General features: G+C 42.7%; 1 protein-coding gene across 1 annotated transcript in view; it reads left to right on the forward strand.

Moving 5' to 3' along the window:
• Positions 1-927: 927 nt before the first annotated feature.
• The window catches only part of LOC135571097 (NACHT, LRR and PYD domains-containing protein 12-like), a 34,039-nt gene continuing 16,149 nt past the window's right edge, over positions 928-18,817 (forward strand). Inside the window, exons 1-8 of the mRNA XM_065016905.1 lie at positions 928-1,067; positions 1,200-1,284; positions 1,418-1,646; positions 2,019-3,810; positions 4,096-4,269; positions 7,330-7,503; positions 10,963-11,136; positions 13,046-13,219. Coding sequence (XP_064872977.1) covers positions 1,000-1,067; positions 1,200-1,284; positions 1,418-1,646; positions 2,019-3,810; positions 4,096-4,269; positions 7,330-7,503; positions 10,963-11,136; positions 13,046-13,219 — 2,870 coding nt within the window. The 5' untranslated portion in view covers positions 928-999. The remainder of the gene's footprint in view (positions 1,068-1,199; positions 1,285-1,417; positions 1,647-2,018; positions 3,811-4,095; positions 4,270-7,329; positions 7,504-10,962; positions 11,137-13,045; positions 13,220-18,817) is intronic.

The following is an 18,817-nucleotide window of genomic DNA, read 5'->3' on the forward strand; positions in this document are numbered from 1 at the left end:
TCTGGCAATGACATTCTCCAGGCACCCACCCTCAGGTGCCGCAGACAAGGCTCCAGACAGCTCACTCCCCCTGTCTCCCCCCCTGTGTCACCGCGTGGTTCCCCAGAACCACGGACTGTATTACCCGTTCCCGCTTCCTTGTCCCCCATATCCCTGCCTTCATCCCCTGGTTCCCAGAGGGGCACTCTGCGACCATCACGGCCACGCAGGCAAAGGAGACCTCCGGGTCGCTTCAGAGACTTTGTTTGTTCCCTCGAGGACGAGGGACTTTGTGGTGGGGGGGCTGTGTAGCGACCCGCACAGACAGCTGTGTGTTATGTGCTAGGCTAGGAGGTGGTTGTGTTGTACTGACCAGTACCCGGTGTTCGCGGGGTCCGACATGTCAATCAACCTGCTATCTGCCAATCACGGGAATGCCTGGAATGTTCTGATGCCGGGCATCCTGGTGGTTGGCGAAGTGGCGTGGAGGGGGGTTGGGCAGGGGGGTGGAGCATTGGAAGTTAAGACCAGGTTCAGCCTTTGTTCTCCCTCTTACGTCTGGGCTTCACAAGAGAAGGTCACGATTGGCTTGTGGGTTATCTGTCATCTATTTGGCGTGTGCTACGGCCCAAACAGTAGCCTGTGTAAAGTTGGTTTAATAAACCGTCAATTCGCAAACTGAAGCCTCTGTCTGGACAATTGTTCATTTATGATCTAGTCAGGTCACTACAGTAAATTTACCTCAACATCCCCCGGAGAAGGCAGAGTAATGACACCAGCCTTTTAGCGGGGCTGACAGACTGACTACAACGCTCGCGTCGCAAATTAATTTCGTTATTAAAAATGACACACTGCTCGCGCACGCCAACGAGCGTCTGGAAGTCAGTTCTATTTGTGAAACTCTTCTCATGTTTCCCCATCTGAGCTCAGAGTAGATGAGAGATGTAATGTTTGTCTCTGTTGTGTTGAAGCCCAATCAAGCAGGAGAGACCAGCCTCCCCTGTTCCCAGCTGTGTGTCCATGAAGAGTGACCAGTCTATGGATCAACCTCTAACCTTTAGAGAGGGAGACTTTTATACTGAACAAAGGTAAGAAGAACTCATGGGTCATGGTCAACTAACATTCCCTCCCTGTGTGTGTGTGTGTGTGTGTGCGTGTGTGTGTGTGTGTTTACGTGTACTCCCTGGATGAGGAGATGTAATCTCATGTTTTGTCCACAGAAACCAACAGGAGAGATCAGAGTCAGAGATTCTCAGTGGTCAGTCTTCCCAGAGTCATCAAACAGACCTGGCCTCCATATTCAGTGTATGTGGTCCTGTTATGTACATTTGTTTTTGTTTACCTCAAGTACCTCAAGTTGATCTGTCAAACATTCATTAATGTGTTGATGAGAAAGCATTTATTCTCTTGCTTAACTTATTTACTTTATTTATTTCAGTTGCTTGAACAGAATATTATGACATTTGTGAAGAACGAGCTGAAGATGTTCAAGAGGATTCTTAGTCCAGAACTCCCAGAAGGCTTTGAGAGTCAGAAGCAGGATAAGGAAGTGGTGGATGCTGAAGATGAGCAGCAGGAGAGCATTGCCAGAGAGGGGGCTCTGAAGATCACACTGCACATCCTGAGGAAAATGAACCAGAAGGAGCTTGCTGACACACTGGAGAAATGTAAGATCTGTCTGCCTCATGTTGAATGATGTTTTATAACATTTAAAAGCTGTAGCTAAAGTACAGCTAAAGTAGCTGTGTAACTCAATGATATTGTAGCAGCCTGAACACAACACCTAGTGACCTCATCAAGTAGCAGCAGGGATGTGTTGTGGTGATTCATTTAGAGAGAGAACATTAATAATACCATCAATAATACCAATAATAATATAATCAGTCACACCAGTCTGTAATGCATTATGAAAACATTTATATTTATAGTCAGTTAAGAGAATAAATGACTATAATGTACAACTTTATAACAGTCCTACAATACTGTAGGTATTAAAACAGACGTAATATTAATATCCTCTGTGTTATTTCTATATTCAGATGAGCTTGCTGTGATTTGCCAACGTGAACTCAAATCTAATCTAAAGAAGAAGTTTCAATGTGTATTTGAGGGGATCGCTAAACAAGGAAACCCAACACTTCTCAATAAGATCTACACAGAGCTCTACATCACAGAGGGTGGAACAGGAGAGGTCAATAATGAACATGAGCTGAGACAGATTGAGACAACAACCAGGAAACAAGCAAGACCAGAGACTGCAATCAAATGTAATGACATCTTCAAACCCTTAACTGGACAAGACAAACTTATCAGAACTGTGCTGACAAAGGGAGTCGCTGGCATTGGAAAAACAGTCTCTGTGCAGAAGTTCATTCTGGACTGGGCTGAAGGAAAAGCAAATCAGGATGTCCAATTTGTATTTTCATTCCCTTTTCGGGAGCTGAATTTGATGAAAGAGGACAAACACACTTTCATTGAACTTCTTAATCACTTCTCAATGGAAACCAAACAATCAGGAATCTCCATCTACAACAAGTACAAAGTTCTGTTCATCTTTGATGGTCTGGATGAGTGCCGACTGCCCCTAGACTTCCAGAAGAACAAGATCTGTTGGGACGTCACAGAGTCAACCTCAGTGGATGTTCTGCTGACAAATCTCATCAAGGGAAATCTGCTTCCCTCTGCTCTCCTCTGGATAACTACCCGACCTGCAGCAGCCAATAAGATCCCTTCAGGGTGTGTTGACCAGGTGACAGAGGTACGAGGGTTCAATGACCTGCAGAAGGAGGAGTACTTCAGGAAGAGATTCAGTGATGAGGACTTGGCCAGCAGAATCATCTCACACATAAAGACATCAAGGAGCCTCCACATCATGTGCCACATTCCAGTCTTCTGTTGGATTTCTGCAACAGTCCTTGAACACATGCTGAAACATAAGAGAGAAGAGATGCCCAAGACTCTGACTGAGATGTACACACACCTTGTGGTGTTTCATACCAAACAGAAGAATGAAAAGTATTTTGAGAAAGAAGAGACAGGTTCACACTGGAATAAAGAGAGCATTCTGTCACTGGGAAAACTGGCTTTTCAACAGCTTGTGAATGGCAATCTGATTTTCTATGAAGAAGACATGATAGAAGCTGGCATTGATGTCAATGAAGCCTCAGTGTACTCAGGATTGTGCACACAGCTCTTTAAAGAGGAACGTGGGCTGTACCAGGACAAGGTGTACTGCTTCGTTCATCTGAGCATTCAGGAGTTTCTGGCTGCTGTATATGTGTTCCTCTCATTCATCAACAACAATCAGAATCTCATGGACAAACTGCAATCAACGTCCAGGAACTTTTCTGTGAGGATCAAACAAAGGCGTAAAGTTACTTTCTACAAGAGTGCTGTGGATAAAGCCTTACAAAGTGAGACGGGAAACCTGGACCTTTTCCTCCGCTTCCTTCTGGGCCTCTCACTGGAGTCCAATCAGAAGCACTTACGAGGTCTACTGACAAAGACCAGAAGCAGCTCACAGAGCCATGAAGAAACAGTCGAGTACATCAAGGAGAAGATCAGGAAGAATCTCTCTCCAGAGAGGAGCATCAATCTGTTCCACTGTCTGAATGAACTGAATGACCATTCTCTAGTGGAGGAGATCCAAAGATACCTGAGCTCAGGAAGTCTCTCAAAACCCAACCTGTCACGTGCACAGTGGTCAGCTCTGGTCTTTGTGTTGCTGACTTCAGAAAAGGAGCTGGATGTGTTTGACCTGAAGAAATACTCCAGATCAGAGGAAGGTCTTCTGAGGCTGCTGCCAGTGGTCAAAGCCTCCAGAGCTGCTCTGTGAGTAAATAAAATGACATATCAGAACTAATCATCAGGAAGAAATATTCAGTTAGAGAAAAATATGTATTATAATATGTGTATAATATTATATTGTAAAACATATTGAATAAATTCATTGATTTTCACATTAGTATAACAATATGACCATACAATTCTAGGAAACGGAAGATGAATCTATATGTTGTTTGAGAGAATAAACCAGATGCATCTGCCATTGTCCTTCTACACTACTGGTGTTAAATTAACAGTGTGTTTGTGAAGTCATGATGATCTCTTTGTCAGGCTGTCAGGCTGTGGAGTCACAGAGGAAGGCTGTGCTTCTCTGGTCTCAGCTCTGGAGTCAAACCCCTCACACCTGAGAGAGCTGGACCTGAGTAACAATGACCTGAAAGATTCAGGAGTGGAGCTGCTCTCTGCTGGACTGGGGAATCCCCACTGTAAACTGGAGACTCTGAGGTCAGTATTATCAGATATGAAAGCACTTTATGTATGTACTTCTCCCATTTGAAAAGTCGTAATTATTCGGTTATATTCACTTATAGTGTATTAAAGTAGTCATACATTTAGTATTTGGTTTTGGACAATGACCCCAAGCATACGTCCAAAGTTGTAGTAAAATGGCTTAAGGACAACAAAGTCAAGGTATTGGAGTGGCCATCACAAAGCCCTGACCTCAATCCTACAGAAAATTTGAGGGCAGAACTGAAAAAGCATGTGTGAGCAAGGAGACCTACAAACTTGACTCAGTTACACCAGCTCTGTCAGGAGGAATGGGCCAAAATTCACCCAACTTATTGTGGGAAGCTTGTGGAAGGCTACCTGAAACATTTGACCCAAGTTAAACAGTGTAAAGGCAATGCTACCAAATACTAATTGAGTGTATGTAAACTTCTGACCCACTGGGAATGTGATGAAAGAAATAAAAGCTTAAAAAAATAATTCTCTCTACTATTATTCTGACATTTCACATTCTTAAAATAAAGTGGTGATCCTAACTGACCTAAAACAGGGAATTTTAACTAGGATTAAATGTCAGGAATTGTAAAAATTGAGTTTAAAAGTATTTGGCTAAGGTGTATGTAAACTACCGACGTCAACTGTATGTATTAAAATATCCTCAAATAAAAGGTGACATTATAAACTGTCACCTCATATGAAACATTTGATCTGAAATCCAAAATGTTGGAGTATAGAGACACATTTAAAATGTCAGCTTCACTGTCAAAATATATATGGTGTGGACTGTATACTCAATACAATCTAAATCTGATACCTCACTGTCTAAATAGATATGGTGTGGACTGAGGTTAGCATGTTTTGTTGTAGCCTCTGTTATTGGTAATGGTGAGAGGTTAGCATGTTTTGTTGTAGCCTCTGTTATTGGTAATGGTGAGAGGTTAGCATGTTTTGTTGTAGTCTCTGTTATTGGTAATGGTGAGAGGTTAGCATGTTTTGTTGTAGCCTCTGTTATTGGTAATGGTGAGAGGTTAGCATGTTTTGTTGTAGCCTCTGTTATTGGTAATGGTGAGAGGTTAGCATGTTTTGTTGTAGCGTCTGTTATTGGTAATGGTGAGAGGTTAGCATGTTTTGTTGTAGCCTCTGTTATTGGTAATGGTGAGAGGTTAGTATGTTTTGTTGTAGCCTCTGTTATTGGTAATGGTGAGAGGTTAGCATGTTTTGTTGTAGCCTCTGTTATTGGTAATGGTGAGAGGTTAGCATGTTTTGTTGTAGCCTCTGTAACTTTCTCACTCATTATTATTCATGATTCATTCATGATTTTTCTTAATCATGACATCATCAGGATTAATTCATTATTGTTTAGAAACATGTTATCTACTCTCTTAGACAGAAAAGTTACTCCACTCATCATCCACCATTTTATTATTGGGCAAAACACAACCAAAAACACAACCAAAACAAACTGCAAATGCAACCAACAAGTTTACGACAAAATACTAAACTTTTGACTACTTTAATATACTATAAGTAAATTGGTCAGATTACTTATGTCTTCTTCTAATGGGGAGACTGGAAACATAAAGTGTTTTCATTTCAAAATGTGAAACAGATATGTATTAAAATACCCTCAAATAAAAGGTGACATTATATACTGTCACCTCATATGAAACATTTGATCTGAAATCCAAAATGTTGGAGAATAGAGACACATTTAAAATGTCAGCTTCACTGTCTAAATAGATATGGTGTAGACTGTATACTCAATACAATCTAAATCTGATACCTCACTGTCTATCAAATCAAATCAAATGTATTTATATAGCCCTTCGTACATCAGCTGATATCTCAAAGTGCTGTACAGAAACCCAGCCTAAAACCCCAAACAGCAAGCAATGCAGGTGTAGAAGCACGGTGGCTAGGAAAAACTCCCTAGAAAGGCCAAAACCTAGGAAGAAACCTAGAGAGGAACCAGGCTATGTGGGGTGGCCAGTCCTCTTCTGGCTGTGCCGGGTGGAGATTATAACAGAACATGGCCAAGATGTTCAAATGTTCATAAATGACCAGCATGGTCGTATAATAATAAGGCAGAACAGTTGAAACTGGAGCAGCAGCACAGTCAGGTGGACTGGGGACAGCAAGGTGTCATCATGTCAGGTAGTCCTGGGGCACGGTCCTAGGGCTCAGGTCCTCCGAGAGAGAAAGAAAGAGAGAATTAGAGAGAGCATATGTAATGGGGTGGCCAGTCCTCTTCTGGCTGTGCCGGGTGGAGATTATAACAGAACATGGCCAAGATGTTCAAATGTTCATAAATGACCAGCATGGTCGAATAATAGTAAGGCAGAACAGTTGAAACTGGAGCAGCAGCATGGCCAGGTGGACTGGGGACAGCAAAGAGTCATCATGTCAGGTAGTCCTGGGACATGGTCCTAGGGCTCAGGTCAGTTGAAACTGGAGCAGCAGCATGGCCAGGTGGACTGGGGACAGCAAGGAGTCATCATGTCAGGAAGTCCTGGGGCATGGTCCTAGGGCTCAGGTCCTCCGAGAGAGAGAAAGAAAGAGATAAGGAGAGAATTAGAGAACGCACACTTAGATTCACACAGGACACCGAATAGGACAGGAGAAGTACTCCAGATATAACAAACTGACCCTAGCCCCCCGACACATAAACTACTGCAGCATAAATACTGGAGGTATTAGATATGGTGTGGACTGTATACTCAATACACAATCTAAATCTGATACCTCACTGTCAAAATTGATATGGTGTGGACTGTATACTCAATACAATCTAAATCTGATACCTCACTGTCTGTCTTCTGACTGATACTGATTTTTAAACTGGTCTGGTCAGTCTACTTACATATTTGTTAATATGCATCTTTCTATCTACAAGCAATACTTGGAAAATGTGTCATTTCTAGGCTGTGCCTCTCTGGTCTCAGCTCTGAGGCTAAACCCAACACGTTATTTGTGCACAGGTTACAGTGTAAGCAGAGAAAGCTAAGCGAAATATTTTAATACATCCTGTCTGTCATTGTATTTCTTCTGTGTTGGCAGACTCACTGTCTGTAAACTCACAGACACATCCTGTGAAGTGTTGGCCTCAGTTCTCAGTTCAAACCCCTCACACCTGAGAGAGCTGGATCTGAGTAACAATGACCTGAAGGATTCAGGAGTGAAGCTGCTCTCTGCTGGACTGGGGAATCCCCACTGTAAACTGGAGACTCTGAGGTCAGTATTCCTGTAGTTGGTCAACAAGTGATAACTGTTCACCAGATCCACATGTGTTTACCAGACACATAGTCCACACCATATGTGTTTGGACAGTGAAGATTACAGTTTTAAATGTGGTGCTTTGCTCCAGCATTTTGGATTTGAGATATAATGTTTCATATTAATTGACTGTACAGAATGTCACCTTTTATTTAAAGGTATTTTCATACATATATTTTTTACAGTTTATAAATGAAAACACTTTATGTATCTAGTTCTCCCATTTGAAAAAGTCATACTATTTTGGATAAATAATTTTTGTCATAAGTTTAGTATTTGGTCCCATATTCCATGCCTGCAGTGATTACATCAAGCTTGTGATTCTACTAACTTGGTGAATTAATTTGCAGTTTGTCTTGGTTGTGTTTTAGATGTTTTCCTTATAGAAACTGAATGGTGAATAATGTCCTGTCATTTTGGAGTCACTTCACATGTATTGTCAGTAAGAATAGAAGATGTTTCTGAACACTTCTACATTCATGTGGATGTTACTATGATGATGAATAATCAGGAATGAATCGGGAATAATGATGAATGAGAAAGTTACTGAGGCACAAAGATCAGACCCCCTCTGTTATTGGTAATGGTGAGAGGTTAGCATGTTTTGTTGTAGTCTCTGTTATTGGTAATGGTGAGAGGTTAGCATGTTTTGTTGTAACCTCTGTTATTGGTAATGGTGAGAGGTTAGTATGTTTTGTTGTAGCCTCTGTTATTGGTTATGGTGAGAGGTTAGCATGTTTTGTTGTAGTATCTGTTACTGGTAATGGTGAGAGGTTAGCATGTTTTGTTGTAGCCTCTGTTATTGGTAATGGTGAGAGATTAGCATGTTTTGTTGTAGCCTCTGTTATTGGTAATGGTGAGAGGTTAGCATGTTTTGTTGTAGCCTCTTATTGGTAATGGTGAGAGGTTAGCATGTTTTGTTGTAACCTCTGTTATTGGTAATGGTGAGAGGTTAGTATGTTTTGTTGTAGCCTCTGTTATTGGTTATGGTGAGAGGTTAGCATGTTTTGTTGTAGTCTCTGTTACTGGTAATGGTGAGAGGTTAGCATGTTTTGTTGTAGCCTCTGTTATTGGTAATGGTGAGAGGTTAGCATGTTTTGTTGTAGCCTCTGTTATTGGTAATGGTTACAGGTTAGTATGTTTTGTTGTAGCCTCTGTTATTGATAATGGTGAGAGGTTGGCATGTTTTGTTGTTGCCTCTGTTACTGGTAATGGTGAGAGGTTAGCATGTTTTGTTGTAGCCTCTGTTACTGGTAATGATGAGAGGTTAGCATGTTTTGTTGTAGTCTCTGTTATTGGTAATGGTGAGAGGGTAGCATGTTTTTTGTTGTAGCCTCTGTTATTGGTAATGGTGAGAGGTTAGCATGCTCTGTTGTAGTCTTTTATTGGTAATGGTGACTAGTTTTCATGTTTTTTGTAGCCTCTGTAATTGGTAATGGTGAGAGGTTAGCATGTTTTGTTGTAGTCTCTGTTATTGGTAATGGTGAGAGGTTAGCATGTTTTGTTGTAGCCTCTGTTATTGGTAATGGTGAGAGGTTATCATGTTTTGTTGGAGCCTCTGTTATTGGTAATGGTGAGAGGTTAGCATGTTTTGTTGTAGCCTCTGGTATTGGTAATGGTGAGAGGTTAGCATGTTTTGTTGTAGTCTGTTATTGGTAATGGTGAGAGGTTATCATGTTTTGTTGGAGCCTCTGTTATTGGTAATGGTGAGAGGTTAGCATGTTTTGTTGTAGCCTCTGGTATTGGTAATGGTGAGAGGTTAGCATGTTTTGTTGTAGTCTGTTATTGGTAATGGTGAGAGGTTAGCATGTTTTGTTGTAGCCTCTGTAACTTTCTCACTCATTATTCATGATTCTTTCATGGTTTTTCTTAATCATGACATCATCAGGATTAATTTATTATTGTTTAGAAACATGTTATCTACTCTCTTAGACAGAAAAGTTACTCCACTCATCATCCACCATTTTATTATTGGGCAAAACACAACCAAAAACACAACCAACACAAACTGCAAAAACAACCAACGAGTTTACGACAAAAAACTAAATTGTTGACTATTTTAATACACTATGAGTGAATGGTTCAGAATACTTAAGACTTCTTCAAATGGGGAGACTGGAAACATAAATTGTTTTCATTTTTAATAGTGAAACACTTATGTCTTAAAATACCCTCAAATTAAAGGTGACATTATAAACTGTCACGTCATATGAAACATTTGATCTGAAATCCAAAATGTTGGAGAATAGAGACATATTTAAATGTTAGCTTCACTGTCAAAATAGATATGGTGTGGACTGTATACTCAATACAATTGTTACGAATCCCTTTTGGCCCGACAGTCTAGGGGGGGGGGGGGGGGGGGATGGTAATGAGACCCGTAACATAACTCATGCAAATTATTATTGTGACAAAGTAAAAGTATGCACGAAATAACCACGACAACAGAAATCTACCGTCAAACTCTAGGTTTATTTATAAACGCACGGTAATGGGGGGAGCAGGAAAAGGTGCTGAGTTGGACCCAAGAAAAGAAACAATAAGTATTCAAAAACACCCCTAAGCTAGACTAGCCTACTTTAACAACAGCTAACTAACCAAAAATACAGTTGGTGGTCCGCCCAGTTCTAACTAGTGTATTTAACAAAGTTCACCTACGGGTAGTGTATGCCCATGGGCGACTTGTCTTGGTTTCCCCCTTTTCCCACCAGCAAACAAACAAACACCATAACCAAAAACAATACTCACAGGTGATGACAAAGTGCTATGGAGGTGCTCAAACAAAAGAGAGGTTAAGACACAAAGCGAGAGTGAAACACAGCGACCTACAGACATGGCATTTACAGAGAGATTGCGCTAGAGATTGCTCCAGAGCAAACAAATGATGGGGTTTTTAAACCATGGGAAGGAACTGTGATAGGGTAGGAAATAGGAGGAGGTGTGTCTTCTGATTGATGATTGATTGTTGACTGATTGGGGAGTGATGGTTTTCACCTGTGAGGAGAGAAGGAGAGAAAAGAAACACACACACAGGATACACACACACAGGATACACACACACAGGATAACTGTATCCGTAACAACAATCTAAATCTGATACTTCACTGTCTAAATAGATATGGTGTGGACTGTATACTCAATACAATCTAAATCTGATACCTCACTGTCTGTCTTCTGACTGATACTGCTTTTTAAACTGGTCTGGTCAATCTACTGTAATATTTGTACTATACATGTTTCTATCTGCAGGCAATACTTTGATCATTTGTCATTTTTTATGATGATACACTATTTTACGAATAGATATGGAAGGTTTCAGGACACTGATATATCTGACATTGTTGAAAAAATATACTGCCACTATTTTCACCACCAAAGAATATCAGTGTGATTTTAATATGATTTGACTCTTTGCAGGCTGTCAGGCTGTCTAGTCACAGAGGAAGGCTGTGCTTCTCTGGTCTCAGCTCTGGAGTCAAACCCCTCACACCTGAGAGAGCTGGACCTGAGTAACAATGACCTGAAGGATTCAGGAGTGAAGCTGCTCTCTGCTGGACTGGGGAATCCCCACTGTAAACTGGAGACTCTGAGGTCAGTATTCCTGTAGTTGGTCAACAAGTGATAACTGTTCACCAGATCCACATGTGTTTACCAGACACACATAGTCCACACCATATGTGTTTGGACAGTGAAGCTCACAGTTTTAAATGTGGTGCTTTGCTCCAGCATTTTGGATTTGAGATAGAATGTTTCATATTAGGAGACAGTACAGAATGTCACCTTTTATTTGAGGTTGATGGTGAGAGGTTAGTATGTTTTGTTGTAGCCTCTGTTATTGATAATGGTGAGAGGTTGGCATGTTTTGTTGTTGCCTCTGTTACTGGTAATGGTGAGAGGTTAGCATGTTTTGTTGTAGCCTCTGTTACTGGTAATGATGAGAGGTTAGCATGTTTTGTTGTAGTCTCTGTTATTGGTAATGGTGAGAGGGTAGCATGTTTTTTGTTGTAGCCTCTGTTATTGGTAATGGTGAGAGGTTAGCATGCTCTGTTGTAGTCTTTTATTGGTAATGGTGACTAGTTTTCATGTTTTTTGTAGCCTCTGTAATTGGTAATGGTGAGAGGTTAGCATGTTTTGTTGTAGTCTCTGTTATTGGTAATGGTGAGAGGTTAGCATGTTTTGTTGTAGCCTCTGTTATTGGTAATGGTGAGAGGTTATCATGTTTTGTTGGAGCCTCTGTTATTGGTAATGGTGAGAGGTTAGCATGTTTTGTTGTAGCCTCTGGTATTGGTAATGGTGAGAGGTTAGCATGTTTTGTTGTAGTCTGTTATTGGTAATGGTGAGAGGTTAGTATGTTTTGTTGTAGCCTCTGTTATTGGTAATGGTGAGAGGTTAGTATGTTTTGTTGTCTCTGTTATTGGTAATGGTGAGAGGTTAGCATGTTTTGTTGTAGCCTCTGTTATTGGTAACTCATTATTATTCATGATTCTTTCATGATTTTCTTAATCATGACATCATCAGGATTAATTTATTATTGTTTAGAAACATGTTTTTATCTACTCTCTTAGACAGAAAGGTTACTCCACTCATCATCCACCATTTTATTATTGGGCAAAACACAACCAAAAACACATCCAACACAAACTGCAAAAACAACCAACGAGTTTACGACAAAAAACTAAATTGTTGACTATTTTAATACACTATGAGTGAATTGTTCAGAATACTTAAGACTTCTTCAAATGGGGAGACTGGAAACATAAATTGTTTTCATTTTTATTAGTGATTCTTTCATGATGTTTCTTAAAATACCCTCAAATTAAAGGTGACATTATAAACTGTCACTTCATAGAAACATTTGACCTCAAATCCAAAATGTTGGAGAAAGAGCCACAAAAAAAACCAAAACAAACTGTCTAAATAAATATGGTTGGACTGTATACTATTTTAATACACTATCTGAAATCTGAATACCTAAGACTTCTAAATAGAATGGGGAGACTGTAAACATAAATTGTTTACATTTTTACATCTGAAACCTCACTGTCTAAATAGATATGGTGTTGACTTATAAACTGTCAATACAATCTAAATTTGACCTCACTGTCTAAAAAATGTTGGAGAATAAGACACATTCAAAATGATACTTCACTGTCTAAATAAATATGGTGTGGACTGTATACTCAATACAATCTAAATCTGATACCTCACTGTCTAAATAGATATGGTGAGGACTGTATACTCAATACAATCTAAATCTGATTCCTCACTGTCTTTTTAAACTGGTCTGGTCAGTCTACTATAATATTTGTACTATACATGTTTCTATCTGCAGGCAATATTTTGATCATTTGTCATTTTTTATGATGATACACTATTTTACGAATAGATATGGAAGGTTTCAGGACACTGATATATCTGACATTGTTGAAAAAATATACTGCAACTATTTTCACCACCAAAGAATATCAGTGTGGTTTTAATATGATTTGACTCTTTGCAGGCTGTCAGGCTGTCTAGTCACAGAGGAAGGCTGTGCTTCTCTGGTCTCAGCTCTGAGGTCAAACCCCTCACACCTGAGAGAGCTGGACCTGAGCTACAATCACCCAGGAGACTCAGGAGTCAGACTGCTCTCTGCTGGACTGGAGGATCCACACTGCAGACTGGAGAAACTCAAGTATGTAGAGGGTTTATGCCAATGTTCATATCAGACATGTTTGACTAATCAGGCTAGTTAAGACAAACAAGTTATATGCTGTGTGTTTTGTGTGTGTGTGTGTGTGAGTTCAGTATAAATCTCTCAATGACACTCTCTGGACACACAAACTGGACACACACACACACACACACACACACACAGAGGACACAGGACTTATACACACACTGGACACTCACACTCACTCACACACACACTGGACAAACACACACTGGATACACACACACTACACACACACTGGACAAACACACACTGGACACACACACAGGACACACACACTGGACTCACACACACACACACACAGGACACACACACTGGACACACACACACACAGGACCCACACACACTGGACACACACAAGCACTGGACACACACAAACACACTGGACACACACTCGACACACTGGACACACACACACTGGACACACACTGGACACACACACACTGGACACACACACACTGGACACACACACTCTGGACACACACACGCTGGACACACACTGGACACACACACACTGGACACACACAAGCACTGGACACACACACACACACTGGACACACTGGACAAACACACACTGGACACACACACACTGGACACACACACACTGGACACACACACACTGGACACACACACTCTGGACACACACACACTGGACACACACACTGGACACACACACACACTGGACAAACACACACTGGACACACACACACTGGACACACACACACTGGACACACACAGACACACACTGAACACACACACACACAGGACAAACATTCGCTTGATATATGTGTGTGTGTGTGTGTGTGTGTGTGTGTGTGTGTGTGTGTGTGTGTGTGTGTGTGTGTGAGTTCAGGTGTATCCCTCAATGACTGTCTGTTCTTCTGCTTACCGCTACAGTGTGGAACATGGTGGAGAGAACAGAATGAAACCTGGACTTAGAAAATGTGAGTGTTGACTGTTGTGAAGAATATGACTAAGAATAAGTCTTAATTCAAGTTAAGTCAAAGTCAAAGACCAACATCATTACTGACTTGGTCATATTAAATATCAGCTGTAGTTCTACAGAAGCAGAAATCAGGGACACCAAAGTTTACAAAGAGTTGCTATGACTGTGTGTGTGTGTGTGTGTGTGTGTGTGTGTGTGTGTGTGTGTGTGTGTGTGTGTGTGTGTGTGTGTGTGTGTGTGTGTGTAATTAATGTGAATAAGTGTGTTTTATATTACCAGTATATGTGTGTGTGTGTGTCAGTGTGTTTTATATTACCATACAGTATAACATATGATCATTCAACAAGTCTCAAGTTACCTTAACTTCTCCTTTTGATACCTAGAAACATCTACATTAAATGAATTAGTGAAAAGTGAGTTAACATTCTAATGTGAATGATGATGATTTCTAATATTGTGTCTGGTTTCATCCATCAGATGTCTGTGATCTCACACTGGACCTAAACACAGTAAACAGACGCCTCTCTCTGTCTGAGGAGAACAGAAAGGTGACATGGAGGACAGAGAATCAGCCGTATCCTGATCACCCAGAGAGATTTGAGGACTGTAGACAGAGAGGGTCTGACTGGGCGCTGTTACTGGGAGGTAGAGTGGAGTTCGAGAGAGAGGAGTGGAGGGGCTGATATAGGAGTGACATATAAAGGAATCAACAGGAGAGGAGGGGGTGATGACGGTTGGCTTGGAGACAATGACAAGTCCTGGAGTCTGACCTGCTCTGACAACCGTTACTCTGCCTGGCACAATGATAATCTCACTACTATAGACGTCCCCCCCTCCAGCTCCCACAGAGTAGGAGTGTATCTGGACTGGCCAGCCGGCACTCTGTCCTTCTATAGAGCCTCCTCTGACACACTGACCCACCTGATCACATTCACCTCCACATTCACTGAGCCCCTCTATCCAGGGTTTGGGGTTGATGATGACTCCTCAGTATCCCTGTAAACAATAACCAAACAAACACACACACACACACAAACACTGGACTCAAAAACATACTGGACTCAAACACACACACACACACACACACACACACACACACACACACACACACGACATATATACACACACTGGACACACACACACACACACTGGACACACACACACAACATATATACAAACACACACTGGACACTCTGCACACACACACTGTATACACACACACTGGACAAACACACACACACACACACACTGGACAAACACACACACACACACACACACACACAAACTGGACAAACACACACACACACACACTGGACAAACACACACACACACACACAAACTGGACAAACACACACACTGGACACACACTGGATACACACTGGAAACACACACACAACGACTGGATCCGTTTTTCATTTGAAATTTGTCTTGTCTTGTTTTCCCACACACCCGGTTCTCATTGTCCCTCATTATGGGTTGTGTATTTAACCCTCTGTTTCCCTCATGTCTTTTTGTGGTATTGTTTATTCTGTTTCATGTTATGCACACGTTTGTTGCGCTGGGTTATGTTAACCCGTATTGTTATTTCATGTTCACTTTGCCGTGTGCTTTTGGTTCGCCGAAAAAAAAGGCTCTGTTGGCTACCCAATATCTGCTCTCCTGCACCTGTAACGGTTTTCTTCCTGGGAAGGAGAGGAGGACCAAAATGCAGCGTGGTTATTTATAAACATCTTTAATGAAAGATGAAAACGTGAACACTATACAAAATAAGAAAACGTGGAAAAACCGAAACAGTCCTAACTGGTGCAAAACACAGAGACAGGAACAATCACCCACAAGATACCTAAAGAATATGGCTGCCTAAATATGGTTCCCAATCAGAGACAACGATTGAGAACCACTCTAGGCAACAATAGACTTACCTAGAATACTACACTGAACACAACCCCATCAATCTACAAAACCCCTAGACAATAAAAACACATAATCACCCATGTCACACCCTGGCCTAACCACAATAATAAAGCAAACACAGAATACTAAGGCCAGGGCGTGACAGTACACCTCCCAAAGGTGCGGACTCCCGGTCGCACACTTAAACCCATAGGGCAGGGTCTGGGTGGGCGTCTATCCACGGTGGCAGCTCTGGCACGGGACGTGGACCCCACTCCAACATAGTCTTAGTCCGCTTACTTAGCGTCCCTTGAGTGGCGACCCTCGCCGCCGACCTTGGCCTAGTAACCTTAACAAAGGGCCCCACTGGACTGAGGGGCAGCTCCGGACTGAGGGACAGCTCGGGACTGAGGGGTAGCTCAAGACTAAGGGGTAGCTCAGGACTGATAGGTAGCCCAAGACTAAGAGATAGCTCAGGCAAGGTTGACGGCTCTGGCAGATCCTGGCTGAATGGCGGCTCTGGCGAATCCTGCTCCATGCTGACTGACCGCTCTGGCGGCTCCTTGCAGACGGGAGACTCTGGCGGCTCATGACAGACGGGAGACTCTGGCGGCTCAGGACAGACGGGAGACTCTGGCGGCTCAGGACAGACGGGAGACTCTGGCGGCTCAGGACAGACGGGAGACTCTGGCGGCTCAGGACAGACGGGCAGCTCAGGCGGCGCTGGGCAGACGAGCAGCTCAGGCGACGCTGGAGAGGAGGAAGGCTCTGGCAGCGCTGGACAGGCGAGGCGCACTGTAGGCCTGGTGTGTGGTGCCGGCGCTGGTGGTACTGGGCCGAGGACACGCACCTCAGGGTGAGTGCGGGGAGGAGGAACAGGGAGTACTGGGCTCTGGACACGCACAGGAAGCCTGGTGCGGGGAGCAGCCACCGGAGGGCTGGTGTGTGGAGGTGGCCCTAGATGGACCGGACCGTGAAGGCGTACTGGAGATCAGTGTGGCTGCTGCCTTCTGGATCTCTTCATGCTGAGGTTCCCTTTTTAAAAGGAGACCATGTAAATATTTTAGATTATCTGTGTGCTTTCCCCATGCTTGCAAGTAGTTCACAGCCGTAGTGAAGAATGATTGGGATGTTTTGAGAAAGCTCTCTTTAGACATGACTCCATTTTCCTCTAGCTCTCTCAGAAGTCCTCTGACCGAAATTGGAATGAAGTTGTCATCACGTCTTGCAGTCAATTTTACCTCAATGTTTCTCAGCATTGCAGCTGACTCCACAGCACAGCGGACCTGGCCTTCAAGCATCTTGATTGTGTCACAGTCAGGTTTCCATGGACAAAAGCCAAAGTCCAGTCAGTGGATCTTCGAACATTGTTCGCAGGACAACAGGGCATTTGTCTTCAGAAATAAAGAACGATTTCAATGGCACATACATTTCCAGCACTCTTTCTAGAGCAGGGAGCAGGGACAGCCAGCGAACATTTCTGTGTCCTAAAATGTTATGGTACTCCTGGCCAACAAACTCACAAAAGCTCTTTAGTCTTTCTACTCCAACGGTGAAAATATGAAAATATCTTTGTGAGCAGGTTCTCAACATCAAGGGGAATCATATCCAAAGCTGTTCTGGCCATGTTATGAATGATGTGGGCAGGACAACCTCAGCCAATCACCTACCGCTGCTATGAATGATGTGGGCAGGACAACCTCAGCCAATCACCTCCCGCTGCTATGAATGATGTGGGCAGGACAACCTCAGCCAATCACCTCCCGCTGCTATGAATGATGTGGGCAGGACAACCTCAGCCAATCACCTCCCGCTGCTATGAATGATGTGGGCAGGACAACCTCAGCCAATCACCTCCCACCGCATTGCTATGAATGATGTCCTCCAAGGTTGGTAGGACATTGACCCTCCCCAGCCTATTCAGTCCTCCAATCACCCTCCCCAGCCTATTCAGCTATGGAATGACCCTCCCCAGCCTATTCAGTCCTGGGCAGGACATTGACCCTCCCAGCCAATCACCTCCCACTGCAGAGCATTCATTCCCCAGCCTATTCAAGGGTTGGTATGGACATTGACCCTCCCCCAGCCTATTCAGTCCTCCAAGGTTGGTATGGACATTGACCCTCCCCAGCCTATTCAGTCCTCCAAGGTTGGTATGGACATTGACCCTCCCCAGCCTATTCAGTCCTCCAAGGTTGGCATTTGTGTTGTCGGCAGAGAATGCCACAACTTTTTTCCAGATTACATTTTTAGATGACCACCAGGACCTCAGCTGCAATTTTCTCTGCTGTTTCTCTTTTCAATTCAACAAAATCAAGCAGGTTTGTTTCCACAGATGTGTTGCCATCATATATTTTACAATATCTGACTCCTACTGGCAGCAACTTTACATGTCCATGATTGGACGCATCAATGGACAAGGACACAAATTCAACCTGGTCTAGGTCAAAGTAGTTACCCATGGGTTAAACACGTTACTCGCTATGGCCTCACATTGTGTCCTAGCACGTGATGCTAACACGTAACTCACTATGGCCTCACATTTTGTCCTAGCACGTGATGCTAACACGTTACTCACTATGGCCTCACATTTTGTCCTAGCACGTGATGCTAACACGCTACTCACTATGGCTTCACATTTTGTCCTAGCACGTGATGCTAACACGTTACTCACTATGTCTTCACATTTTGTCCTAGCACGTGATGATAACACGTTACTC

Source organism: Oncorhynchus nerka, unplaced genomic scaffold, assembly GCF_034236695.1.
Source record: "Oncorhynchus nerka isolate Pitt River unplaced genomic scaffold, Oner_Uvic_2.0 unplaced_scaffold_772, whole genome shotgun sequence".
Classification (NCBI taxonomy): Eukaryota; Metazoa; Chordata; class Actinopteri; order Salmoniformes; family Salmonidae; genus Oncorhynchus; species Oncorhynchus nerka.